A 13,907-nucleotide genomic window follows, 5' to 3' on the forward strand; every position below is an offset into this window, starting at 1 on the left:
AGAAACTGGATTATAGCATACCCTCATTAATGTATATGCACTTAAACTTGATGAAATCGCTCCTGGTTTTCTACTGGCTCTGCCGTGTATGTAAATTGCTGTAGGTCTGGTTCTGAACGAATCCATTCCGTTTTCCTTGAATCCGCCTCTCCGTGCTCAGTGTTCCTTTTGACGCACTTAGTCAAGAGTCTTCCCTCAACCTTAAGGCGAGTAATAGCGACCAATCATCAAGCCATTACAGGCTTCAGAGGAAGCTGTTTATGTGATTCCAGCACTAATTAGGCTCATGAACTAACAAATCGTTTGCACAACTGGAGAAGAACTGATCACATCCATGGATTGTCTGTGGACTAGTCGACCACCTTTCTGAAGACTTTTACCCTTCTACCTGCTTTCTGTTGCTTTCCTTACTTAATCACAGCAGAAACTTTCATCTTGCGTGGAGTATTTTTAACGAGATTGCCTGTTTTTGAGACTTGCGCTGGGGGATCTTTAGACTGGTAAACCATGTTTCAACCAACACCGAAGAGGTGTTTTACGATAGAATCGTTGGTAGCGAAGGATAATCCACTGCCGGCTTCGAGATCCGAGGAGCCCATCAGACCAGCAGCCCTCAGCTATGCAAATTCAACCCAGATGAACCCGTTTTTGAACGGCTTCCATTCCAGCGGCAGGGGCGTCTACTCTAATCCGGACTTGGTGTTCGCTGAGGCGGTTTCACATCCTCCAAACTCCGCAGTCCCGGTTCATCCCGTGCCCCCTCCGCACGCTTTGGCTGCTCACCCCCTTTCTTCCTCTCACAGCCCTCACCCACTTTTTGCCAGTCAGCAAAGGGACCCCTCAACTTTCTATCCGTGGCTAATACATAGATATAGATATCTGGGACATAGATTTCAAGGTAGGACTGTGTTTATTCTGTTATCTTTTCAATATAGCTTTAACGTATCAAGTATATGTGGACAAGATTGTGATATGACTGTGTTTGAACGCGTGCCATGAAAGATTTAAACTTCAAACATTAAAATAAATTATATTTTAGGCCAAAAGAAGTCTTAATTTACGTTGTACATATATAATTAACATTTCATGAAAACATTTTCACCAGGCCTTTTTTGAAAGTCGAGAAAAAAATACTAAAAACTATTGTGTTATTTCTGGTTATTTTAAGTGCTAAATATATTTTTAAGAAAGGACGAGGAATGTGATCTGGGGAAAATTGTATTGTAGGCAGTCCTAAACTTTAGATTCCAAGTTAATTTTAACTTATTAAGTTCATTAGTGTGGGGAAGTATAAGGTTCTGTGTCTTTATTGCGAAATACATCTTGTGGCATGTACTGTTAGTAGGGCCGCATACATTAAGTAGTGGGTTTAACTTCCATTTTCATCTGGACTCTATTTTAGGAATTTAATTTATTTGAAGTCGGTTTTATTATATATGAAAGAACGTCGAACAGAAAGGCCGCAGATATTCTCAAATATTTAAAAGAAAATATCCCTTTGAATTTCCTGTAATCGTATTGATGTATATACTATGTTTTTGGTTTGTAAAGTAGAAACATTATTCGTTTGAAGATCATCTACAAGACGACAATGGTAATAGAAAATCTATGAAACGAAAGTTTACATTTCTGTTCCATTTAAAAGAAATTCGATTTACTTTTAATTAAAAGCTCAGAATGATCCATGCAAATATTATTAATACAAGTGGTGTTTTTAACTAGATGTTAATATTCTTATAAGTGTTTCAGTTTTTTGGGGTAGCGTTTTTTTTCCCTTCCGACTGAAATTGTAGTCTTTATTGTAATTCAAAAGTAATAATAATAACTTTAACTGTAATAATGAAACGTTAGATCTGCACAGTTTTAACATTCTTTGCGCTTACTCTTGCTTTTTTGAAGTTCATGCGTTCAGGCTAATCGGATGTCAAATATTATCCTATGAAATACATCAATTTAACACTTTGAAGTAAAGTATAACAAAACTATTTAAGTTAACGCTGACACTTGAATTGTAAAGCACCTGAGCTTAAGTCTAAAATATTTCAGAACCTACTCATCTAACCCAGTACCATCACTGTCATAAAAGCACCAATAATAATGCAAACCTGGTGTTACTTGTATAAATTTACTATGGCCCTTGCAGACATCTTTGAAATGTTCTATTATTTTTATAAACGGGTATGCGTGTTCAAAACGAGACCAGCCCTTCGTTTTACTTCTATACGTATTTGTAGCAAACTCCCTTGGTGAAAGTAAAAGGTACAGACCAACCTTGTAAATTCGTTGTGCGCTTTTGAGTTCAGTTTGGCACTGTTAATGAAAGTAAGCGCACCTCAGCTGTCACTCCAAAGATATATATATAAGCCATATTATGTATGAACACAAGTCGCTGGCACGTTGAGTGGCTAAATATATATTTAGACTAACAACTTTAAAAAAATGAACAAATGTACACAGATCATTTTAATTTTAAATGTTTTAAGTCCAATTATTAAAATTCATATTTTCCAAATGCAGGGTTCTACCGATCAAAAACAGCATTTCATCGATTGGATATGAAATATCACCGTTGATTAGCGGAAAATAATATATATAAGAACTGCGGCGGTGGTGAAGTTTACCAAGGGGAAAAAGCTGGTTATTTTTAATTAACCTTTTGTGTGCATACGTGTGCGCGCATTTCTTAATGCAGTCGATTTTAGTCTTTGTTTTGTGAATCGGGAAATAAAAGAGGCTGTAAGTCAAAGACAGTGTAATCACAGGCTATCACTTAAAAGTGGAATTGAATGTTGTCAGTCTGAAAGAAAAGGAAACCTAATTGCTATCTTTCTTGTTGCTATACAGGGAACGAAACAAGCCCGGAAAGCTTCCTTTTACATAATGCACTGGCCAGAAAACCCAAACGGATTCGGACAGCGTTCTCACCTTCTCAGCTACTGCGGCTGGAGCACGCTTTTGAAAAAAATCACTATGTTGTTGGTGCAGAAAGAAAACAACTTGCACACAGCCTTAGTCTCACAGAAACTCAGGTAAGAAAATATTTCGCGGAGCGCAAAAACGAAACGTATATATACAGGTATACCCTCCCTAACGGTATACTAAAATGTTTTTGATACACAAATGTTGATTAAGTCGAAAGAGAAAATTGTCTCGCGGCTTTTACAGAATACCTTAAAGAAGACCTGATTCACAATATTAGAATAGTAGATATTGCAAGTGTACACAACCAATTTCTTGATGTTTTTTGGTTTGTTTTCTTTGTATGATGCACTCTACAGACTTAGGCTGTTGAAAGATTACTTCATTGAAAAGCTGTGGACAGGCCGCGGAATTGCCGCAAAGAGACCTCGTCTCTTCTGCGCAGTCGAGTTTAAATTCGAAATTTCAATGCCGATCTAGAATGCACAAAATATAATTTTTAAATTTAAATTAAAAAGCTAATGTTGAGATTCGATTTAAAGGAAAAATAAAAAAAATATTTATATTTTGTTTAACTAAAACATAAAATCTAGATTTTAGAAAACAAAACTTTAATACACAACCTATTAAATATGTCCTTGATCACGTTATTATTATTATTGTTATTAGTATTATTAAATATTTCGTTATTCGTTGAGTGAAATTGTCAGTCCCTAATTAGACAAAGATAGAGAGATCCGGGTCAGTTGATTCATATTTTTATGAGTTTTTACATGTCAGAGACAGAAGTTTCTAATGATGAGTGACCCGTCTGTAATCTTCTCTCTCGTATGATCTTTCTGTTGTTTTTTATTTTATTTTGCACGGGATTATGTTGTAACCCCCTTTTTGGGGGCAAACTTGGTTTTGATGTCATTGTTTTTGAAAGGGTCTTTGAGGCAAAAAAAGGTTGTGTCGGTTTTCTAGGAGATATTTTAAAGCAGGGAGCGGTCAGAATTAATTTCCCCCCGGCGAGCTGTATTTAAGGTGGTCTTTGTGCTGGTTGGTTGTAGACCGGTCGGGGTCTTTTGTCCCAGTGTCAGCCCTAGCTCTTTTACAAACGAGGTCCTTTTGGAAATCAGTCTAGAGAAATGAACTGGCATCCCCTTCAATTAGGAGTGTGAAAGCAAATTAAACGTACCTTTATTCTAGACCAGCCTCTCAGATCACAGACTTTTGTATAATATGAATAATGTTTTAAAATTAGATAAGCGAATTCCAATAAGAAATATGCCAAACCCTTTTTATTTTGTACTTTCTTTGGACAACCTATAAGATTTTAACATCCTTTAAAGTATTCTTACTTGTGGTACAAAATATAAAATATTGCCGATTTTAATTGCCCTGGCGCGTGCGTTTCTATTTACATTTGATATATAACGTGGAACGTAATGGGTTTTAATCATCAAAAGGATACAACCTTAATTTGGAATTCAACCTGCTAAAGGTAGATCAGGTGAGCCCACTACCTGACACAGAAGTAAGGTTATGTATTTAATGCACTCGCTGAGTACATTACAAAGGACAGATTATACGTGGTGGTCTCTGTGGATTTAGTACAGGTGAACCAGAAACAAACGTTTCGTTTGAGCTGTTTGTGTTTCTGTTTATTGCTTTCGTATTCTAGATGTTTTAACTCCAGTGTTTTTTTTTTCTGAAAACTAATCCACCATTTTGTGATAAGTATCATTGACTTCTCAAATGGGAAAACGGTCTTCTAGAGAGAGGAAGCAATGGTGAACAATAGTTTAAAAGCTCAGAAGCGAATGTGCAAATGTTAGTAAACGAGACAAAATCGATCACGCAGTTTCACAACCAGCGCCCTCTCCAACACACGTGTCTGTGTTTTTGTATGTTAGGGGAGGGAAGCTAAGTAATAAATATCCTGCTATTAAACACAAATACAAAACATTCGCAGTGCTTTTCACGGTACGATAATAGCATTCTCAATCTGCAGTCGGGGACAAGCGTTGCACCCGAACACTTTTTAGATTAATTTAACCTTTTTCAATGTCCTTAACACCGATACAGTTCACACTGAAATGTCAATGTGTTGTTTTTTTTCCTCTCTCATCAGGTAAAAGTGTGGTTTCAGAACAGAAGAACGAAATTTAAACGACAGAAATTGGAAGAGGAAGGCTCAGATTCCCAACAGAAAAAGAAGGGGACCCATCACATCAATCGGTGGAGGCTTGCGACCAAGCAGTCGAGCCCCGAGGAAATTGACGTCACTTCGGACGATTAAAGACTGGTTATCAGAACCTGGGGACAGCGGCGTGAAGGATAACACGAGCAAGAGTGCTGTGTTGCAGAATTAAAGGGTAAAGACTACCATCAAAAATACTATTCTTTGGGAAACGGCAGCTGAGGGTGAGAGAGGTCCAAACTGTGGCACTGCTGGCAGAACCCTGGCATGGAACTGTCAATCAAATTCAAAGCACCAAGGCGAGATGATTGACAGGTATTACATTTTACGCAGTCCACTTAAACACCAAGCCCCCCATACCACCACCAAACACCACCTACAAAACTCCAGTTCACATCGGACATTTGCACTTCTGAGATTTTTTTTATTCTAAACTAAAGATGAACGCTTCACACAGAAACCAAAACTCACACCTGTTTTTGTAAACTAAACTTGAATTGCATGGTAGCCGAAAGATTTTTTAATTTCTTTTTTAAAGGAGGTTGTTTTAAAATTTAATTTTATGTTCAAAAGAGACGTTATGTGTGCTTCTTCCTTTTTTTACAACAGTGTGCAGTCTATGAATTACTTCTCGTGTCAAAGTGATTGTGAAAGCAATATGAAGTAGCAGTGCTGCGTTATAGTGTTTTTTAAAATACAACTTTTTGAAAGTTTACTATAATACACCACAAATCGAGTCCTATAAATTAAAGTATTCAGGACATTCCCCTTTAACCTAAAGCTTTACCATGTCTCCGTAACCTTGGTGCGACATTGTTATTGGCAGGACTTGCCCCTCTATAAGTTGCCACGAAGGACTAAATGTAATTTTTGACGGCCATACGGGCAGCAAGATCTCAAGCACTGAGCGTATTCCATGTATAGAGGTACTAAAAGTTAACGATGTTTCTGTTAAGTCCTCTTTTACCAGAATGTAAATATTTTTGTGTTTTGTGTTAAGTTTGCTACAATTTTAACACAAAGTATACTTCCAAGAAGTATGTCATTGTCAATATTTTGTCAATAAAGTTTTATCAATATGCTGCTCAGAGTAAAATTATGGATTTTTTATTCCAGATTAGAGGTTTATTTTTTATTTTTTTAGAATGAAGCTGATCGAGAGACAAGGCTTTACGTTTAACATTTCTTTTAGAAAAGCAAATATTCCATGCAATTCGGAGTAATTCCTGTGGGCATTTGAGGAAAGCTTCAGAAATGAACAGATATCCACTGATTCTTTCTCTTTTTTGAATCTACAATTTAGGTAGCGCAGACACGACTGCATTTATTCCCCTTTATCCTCCATGTTATTTGATAATAGCCATTAGTGCAGTTAATTATAAGTAAATGTGGATTAAAGTAGTTTTCTCGCGGCAATGGAGTTTATCATCAGATTATTTTGAGATATTTGTGTGCTTTTTTCAACGCAGGGATTATACATCAGAGTGAAAATAAGTGGCGGTTAAACAGAAATGGTAAAAAATGTAACGTTTCAAGAATGCTGTTACCAGTTCTCGAGTATAAAAAGCTCCGTTTTCTGGGGCAAGTGGTTGTTTTTTCATGCTTCATTTGCTTCTTATCCTGATAGACGGCATTAATCAGTTTTATTTCCATTGATAGAGGAGCAACGTCTGCTCTGTTCAAGCTACAAAGAGTCCTGCGAGCTTTTGTGAAAGTGCAAATCAGTTTAGGCAATTATCATACGAGTAATATGAGGGGGAAAGGGGATGCATTGCCCAGTGGTTCGCTTTAATCTCTTAATCCATGGATCCAGGGGGGCTTGGTTGGACATAATTTAGGACAATCTGACTACCCCTTACGATGTGATAAGGGAAGGTTACAATGTGCAGCAAAAATAGAAGCTTTGTTTGAAGTCGTGTATTTGACTGCCTTGATTTGGATATGCATGCACGCGCTGGTTCTTCAATTTAACATTTAAACATTATTTGTAAATAGATTTTTTTTTAAATGTAATCGCGAATCAGTTAGATTCATAGAACAGAATGAATTCGCCATCATACTTGTATTTCACTGTCAAATGCAAAGTGTTGCGTTATAAACAAAACATGCATCCTTACCCTAGTTAACAATGTAACTATTTAAAATTTATTAAAGCATCCTACACATAGCGCAGGAGGAGGTCTCTGACGAGTTGAAAACACAATGCGCAATCCAGACACACACACTAGCAACATGGTGCACCGGTTCAAAAAGTACTCATCATAATAAAAATAGGGAGGACATTCCCTATTTTTGGGAAGTTGCGGTAATACTTACAATCCACGTTGACTACACTGAGCCAAGCCACGAACTTCACAACGATTTCGTTTCTTATAAAGTATATAACTTCTATCTTGCAAGTATACCTTAAAAGATACTAGGGAATAAATCACGCACCACGTAATAACAATCATACCCCAGACGCAAAAGAACACTGAAACAAAGGAAACATAACAACTGGTATTTACGGCAGCCTATTATCTAACGTCGAAATTCGATGAAACTACAATTTCTGTTTTTTGACGTTTTTCCTGCAAAAGACAAAGCATGCAAAGGAGCAAAGTGCTCTAGAACATTTGCGTTTAGAGAACAGTCAACAGTACAACAGCTGCATGTGGCAGTCTCTGTGCAGACTATACATGCAAATTGTACACGTGTGTATACATAAAGACATATTTACATTATTGTAAAAAAAATAAGTGCCATGGTTATAATATTCCCTCAGTTGAACGTTACCTAAAGATACCAAATCAAATCCAACTTAAATATTTTTTCAGTAGCAAAGTATTGTTTTTCAATTTTATTAAGATGTTTTTTTTCTTTGCTTTTGGTTTTTCTTTCGTACATGAGCTAAACATACAACCATGAGGGAAATTTTAAAGCGGTCTGTGCGCTATAACGGCAATAAAAATCTTCAGAGAATACCATTAGCTTTGAAAACCCCCTAAAAGCTTTATTACAAACCCAGCTTTGAAATAGGGGGATTAGGAGGCTGAAAGGGTCCCACAATAGTTAGAAGAAAAGGTTTCATGCTAATGAGGTTAATGCCCTTTGTATCTCAGGACTCCACAACTTCATTACTCCTATCTCGGGCTACACCAAGCAGCTCAGAGCGCTGCAATCCACTCTAGCTTTTCCCTTCTCTGCCTAAAGAAGGATTTGATAGCGGCTCTGTTCAAACTAGATAATTATATCTTTTCAAGTTGGAATTAAGATAAAGAAAGTGCAGCAAAGGCGGCGAGCCTTGATCCACTGCAAACAAATTTGGCGCACTTTCTCCCCTCTCTCTTCCTCAATAGACGGGACAGCCCCCTCATTAGCGTTTCGTTTAGTTTATTAATTTTTTTCTTCTTCATTTGGATGCGTCTATATCCTGTTTTGCATCTTATGTATTTAATTGGCTACAAAAATAAAAGGCATATTTTTCTTTGTCTTGAACTGAAATATTCTAGTGTTATGTTCTGTGTGACTGTACACCACACCCTCCAGTTTTTATTTTATTTGCCTACCTAAATTCTCCTTGGGTACTTTGAAAGCAAAACATTTAGTAGCATATTTCTGGGCTGATTTATTGCTTTCAATCTATTTTGCGTTTGATATGACTATTTGACACGTAGTAGTAACAAAAAATCTGTATTTTAATTCCTTTGATATTTCAGTGCTAAAAGTAACACAACGCGACTTACAACTCGCTGCGCAGTGTACAGTGCGTGAGTCCTGCCTGCTACCCATGTCCTAGAGTACTCCGGTACTTCCAAAATTAAATTATAAGCTATAAAACTATATTTCAGATAAACTGACACATTGATTTTGACATGTGTTATCTCTGCTATAAGGCAATGTAGTAGCAAAGATTCACAATCCGTTTACCCATATCTCCCCCCCCCAAAAAAAAAAAAATCGAACAAGAATCGTGTGTATAGTTGCACTTTTATTGCGGGGTTCCTTATACGCTTATACGTGGTAGAAACCTAGACAACGTTTTTCAAAACTTCTACTCTTCTGTAAAACTGTTGTTGCTGCATTCGTGCAGTATTCAAAAAGCAACAGTGCACATTGTTGTTTAAATAACGCAATATACTGCCAAACAAGAACAATTGTTTGAACAACAATATGATACAACATATTTTTAATACTTCTGTCCCAAAATAGACATTTGTTAACAAAACACATTGTTGTGATATTTGTTGATTCCACTGTTCCCAGTACGAACACAAATGTTTATGAGTGGTTGCTGTTTGAAACTAGGTTTTAGTTACAGAGAACGGATTCGTTGCAATCTGTTTGAAATACGTGATGATGTACCTGAATATGAAAGCGTATTTATAATCCACAGAAAGCAGTTGGAATGAATTTACGATTCAGCAAGTTGATGCGAAGTCTTCGGAATTCTGCCGCACAAACGTGGACCAGGGAATCAGAAGAAAACCTGGACCCGTGTAAAGCGTCTCTGTCAGATCGTTTTCATAGATCGATTTTCTGTAGATAGGTAAGCTGAATGTACCAGTGCCCTCTCATTTCCTATACCCTTTACTTACTTTATCAGAGTTTAGTAATGACTTAGACCTCATCTATCAATTGATTGACTTCTCCAAACAATCCCGCTGTGCGTTGGAAATGGGCGTATTGAGAACCCAGTGACCCGAGATCTAACCCTGCTCTGCGCGATACCTTGTCCTGGCGGGACATTCTTAATAGCTAAAACGGTTTAACTCTGTCACGCTTACAGACTGGGAAACTATTAATCGTCTAGCCTCTCCGTTAATTGTTCTCTTTGAAATAACCACAAAAGTGAGGCGTGTCGTTCTGAACACTACAAACAAAAGCTAATTTGAACATTTCGAATCTGACCAGGTGGGAGAAATCTCTCGTATCTTTATTGAGAAGGATAAATTAATATCTGAGATTTCAATGTTTAAACCCTTCAAGTATTCACTAAGACAACCCGAACTTTTACAAAGTTGAAAGTAAAACATTAGTGCCGGTTTAAAAAATCAGCAACATGGTATTTGAAAGCGCATAACAAGACATTTCCCCGCTTTCTAATTTCATAATCTTTTTGTCTTTTGTTAAATACCCCTTCATATAATATATATAATCTTATATTAAGATGATATCTAAGCAGATTAATTTATCCTGCGATTCAAATATTCTGCAATGAAAGCCATGTAATATTTCGGGTGTAGACCTCTTACGGATAGAGAAATATACTGTACATACCCCTGACAACAATATCCTTGTTTATTAGATAACCATTACAGAATGTTATTAGGGTCAGTAACCTAAGCGAGAACAAAACATCATTTTCTCCTAGTTCTCCTCTTCCTGAAAGTTTTCTTTCTTGTCTTTCACGACTGCTTCCTTAAGTCTTTGATCTTAGAGCGTGCCCAAACGTTTCCCTTTCTCTAATACACAGCGCTAACGGCATCCTCTACATCACCCCCACAGCACGTAGACTACCGGCTCCTACCCAGTCCACGCTTTTTGAGCTAATATTTATAGCTTAGATCTCCGGTCCTGCTGGCGGAACCTGACGTCAAGAAAAAAACTTGATCTAGCCCGTTTCACCAATTGCTTCTGAAACTGATCCTTGAAATGAGAGAACAAACTCTACACAATTCCCATGGCCTTGACATAAGGTACAGCGATAAATATACACCGCTAATGAGCAATTACCATATAATCACCCTCCAATTAGCTCGCATAATGATGAATTAAACATTCTAGTATCTTGGATTGAGTTTCTCACTTTGTGTATTATTTACGAAGGGGAAGCCTTTTTGAAACCCCCCAAAATATTCAATGAGACAGTTTTTCTCGAGAAGACCTTATTTATGTGTTCGTTTTTCTAATCAAATAGATCATAACGGGTAGCTGACCAATAAAATGAAGATATATTTAATGGTAGTATTTTATATACAGTATAACACATTATTATTAAATGTGGCAAATTGCTGATGCTTTTCTTTGCAACCTTTACTTTAGAAAGGGACTACAGAGTCTATCATTGTTTTACCAGATTAAAAAAAATACTTAAAAAGCATGACTTTGAAATTTGCTTTGGTAGTTAACTATCTAACTATAGTGTTATGTGGAATTCCAAACAGGACAGCTTATTCACACCAAATAGCCTACACTACAGTTAATCTGGTACATTCTTTGCCCGGGCAGAGGTAAGAATTGCTCTGATAATGATAGGCATGTCTGAAGTAAAATGGCAACATTTATTATTACCGTACTCAGACCTGCAGCTTAGTAATGTATATAATATAATGTTCAATATTTTAAAAGAAACGCTTGATTAAAGCATGTCAGTGTTGGTGAATTTATTGAAGTAAACGATACGCGCGATTCAAAGATGTGAAATGCGAAACAGGGAGACTACTGGTCTAGACTGTAGGGGGTTATAAACGCATATAGTTGAATAATTAAAGACCATAACCTTTTTTACTAATTAATGCAGAAATCCCCCCCCCCTCCCCTTTCGTTTTATGATTGGACCCTTGCACTCAAGGTAGTTGAGAGCTTTTTTTTTTTTGTAAGTCACCCTTTGTATTTTCCTCTGACAATTGGTTTGGCTGCTTTTAAACCGTCATTTACCAAATACCATATCCTTTGAACTGCGTAAAGTAATAAACCTATGGTGAAAATTGGTGTAATAATAATAATAATAATAATAATAATAATAATAATAATAATAATAATAATAATGCGGATAAATTAGTTATTTATGAGATTTTGCATTAGCAAGCAGACATTTTTCAAGCGAATGCCGTTATGCCCTCTGCTTTACAGGCTTCAGCACTATGAATTAGGCTGGAATTCTGGCCAAAACAGGCTCCGTCTTTCATATTAAACAGTCCGGGGAACGGAACTGTATTTAATCACCCACCCGTTCCCTTCACATTTATCACATGTAGCATTGTTAAATACAATGAATAAGAAAAAAAACAACCTACTTTAGGACTACTGTTCTTTTTAATGGCTAAAAATGTGTTTTATATGTTTTTCACAGCTTGGTAGTAATACAGTCTACCGTTAACTATATTCATTGTCTAATGTTAAAAAATATTCCATATGTTGTTTCATTTATGTTACATGCTGAATGTGCTTCTTTTATTTTTCACTGTTATGCAACATAAAATATTAATTTTATTGCATGCATTCTTACTGTAGTTATCTCAGCACAAGCTTAAACGAGGACACGAGGCCATAAAACTTCAGAGATACAAGGCAATGCCTTCTAGTAGTTCAATCTGGAAAAAAAAAACTTATTAGGAAAATACTTCATTCACTCTTTCTTAAGAAAGCAGTAAATCCACATTTTATGCGTACGTAATCAAAGAAATATGTTAGTTAAAAAAATAAACGATCAATCTAAAGTCCAAACTGCCTAAATTGAATGTCTGCTTCTACGTCTTGAAGAAATCCTAAAATTCAAGATAATTAGGTTTGATACATTATATCATTTGGTAATTGCGATTTGCACTTAATCCGCTGTCCAATCCAAAAATCCTGCGCTCAAAGCGGCCTTGAAACACTAGGCCGAATCTGGAGGTTAGTTACCGGGCGGCTACAGACAAAGCGTCTTGGAAATCGTGGATCTTAATTTTATATGCCTTGGTGAGATCGATACATAAACACATGACTAATAGTTTAATCTAATTTCTATTAGTTTAAGACATATTTTGGCATACTGAATAGCGCTAATAGACATAAGTTGGAAGTGCATGAATCTTTATCAACATCATCATCATCGTCGTCATAATTCGAAATTATTTCGTACTATAATGAATTATGAAACATTCATATCAATTTCCCACTAATTATAAACTCCGAATCCCTAACCTAATATCTAGGATCAAAGCTTTACGGATGAATTATTATACAGAGGGCTGAAATTGCTTTGTTCAACTCAGCGCCTTGTGACTCCTTTAAGCGGAGAAAAGGCGAACGCTCATTAAATGACACCGCGATGAATTTTGTGGAAGTTATAATAATAACTCTGAATTCAAGTTTATACTGATAGGTCTATAGAAATAGATTGTACTTATTTAATATGAAATACTTTTTTTTCCCTCTATTGAATCGACTACTTCCTTCTTCCCTATGTAACATCAATGAAGGCTCGCCAAAGATACATACAGTATGTAGAGAGTGCCTAAGAAGGGTTAGAGGTCTTATGGTTTTGCCCGAGTGTAAATTATGGATCGGATGACGGAACTGCAAGAGGACACTCGACAGAGTTTTCTGTCAAGCAGTGACGTACTTCTCTGTGACCAGCCTTAACTGATAATCTTACATTCAGAATAAATTGCAATCTTGATTGAAGTCGAACCATTAAGGTCAGCACTGTCATTGGAAAACATTTGTTATTAATAATGATGATAAATCAGATGAAAATATCATCACTTAAAGCATAAAAGCATCCCGTGTTTAAATAGATTTAATTTTAGGATATTTTCACCTCTGTACAGTTCACGTTTTTTAATTAAAATATAACAAAAGATGTAACAAACGTAACAAAAATGTTTGTTTGATAGTGGACAATATTTACACCTTTTCACAAAGTTGCTTTATGAAAAATGCCCAGTAGATTTTACAGTTGGCTTGTAAATGTATATTTTAGTTAATGGGAAAAGTTATAGACACGTATTATGTTTTTTTTTTCATGACGTTCTTTGCGAAACATCATAAAAACAAATCTCACAAAATCAGAACAACTGTGAGCAACCTACAAATAATAAAGACATCTGATGACGAC

At 36.3% G+C, this 13,907-nt stretch overlaps 1 protein-coding gene across 1 annotated transcript; it reads left to right on the forward strand.

The window, feature by feature from the left end:
• The first annotated feature begins 222 nt into the window (after positions 1-222).
• On the forward strand, positions 223-6,200 carry emx2 (empty spiracles homeobox 2). Its single transcript, XM_088635468.1, has 3 exons — positions 223-898; positions 2,845-3,029; positions 5,036-6,200. Exons 1-3 carry the CDS (start codon positions 508-510, stop codon positions 5,201-5,203), a joined length of 744 nt encoding a protein of 247 aa, XP_088491594.1. The 5' UTR covers positions 223-507; the 3' UTR covers positions 5,204-6,200.
• Positions 6,201-13,907: the final 7,707 nt, after the last annotated feature.

The sequence above is a fragment of the Lepisosteus platostomus genome, chromosome 6 (genome assembly GCF_059453375.1).
Source record: "Lepisosteus platostomus isolate fLepPlt1 chromosome 6, fLepPlt1.hap1, whole genome shotgun sequence".
Taxonomy (NCBI): domain Eukaryota; kingdom Metazoa; phylum Chordata; class Actinopteri; order Semionotiformes; family Lepisosteidae; genus Lepisosteus; species Lepisosteus platostomus.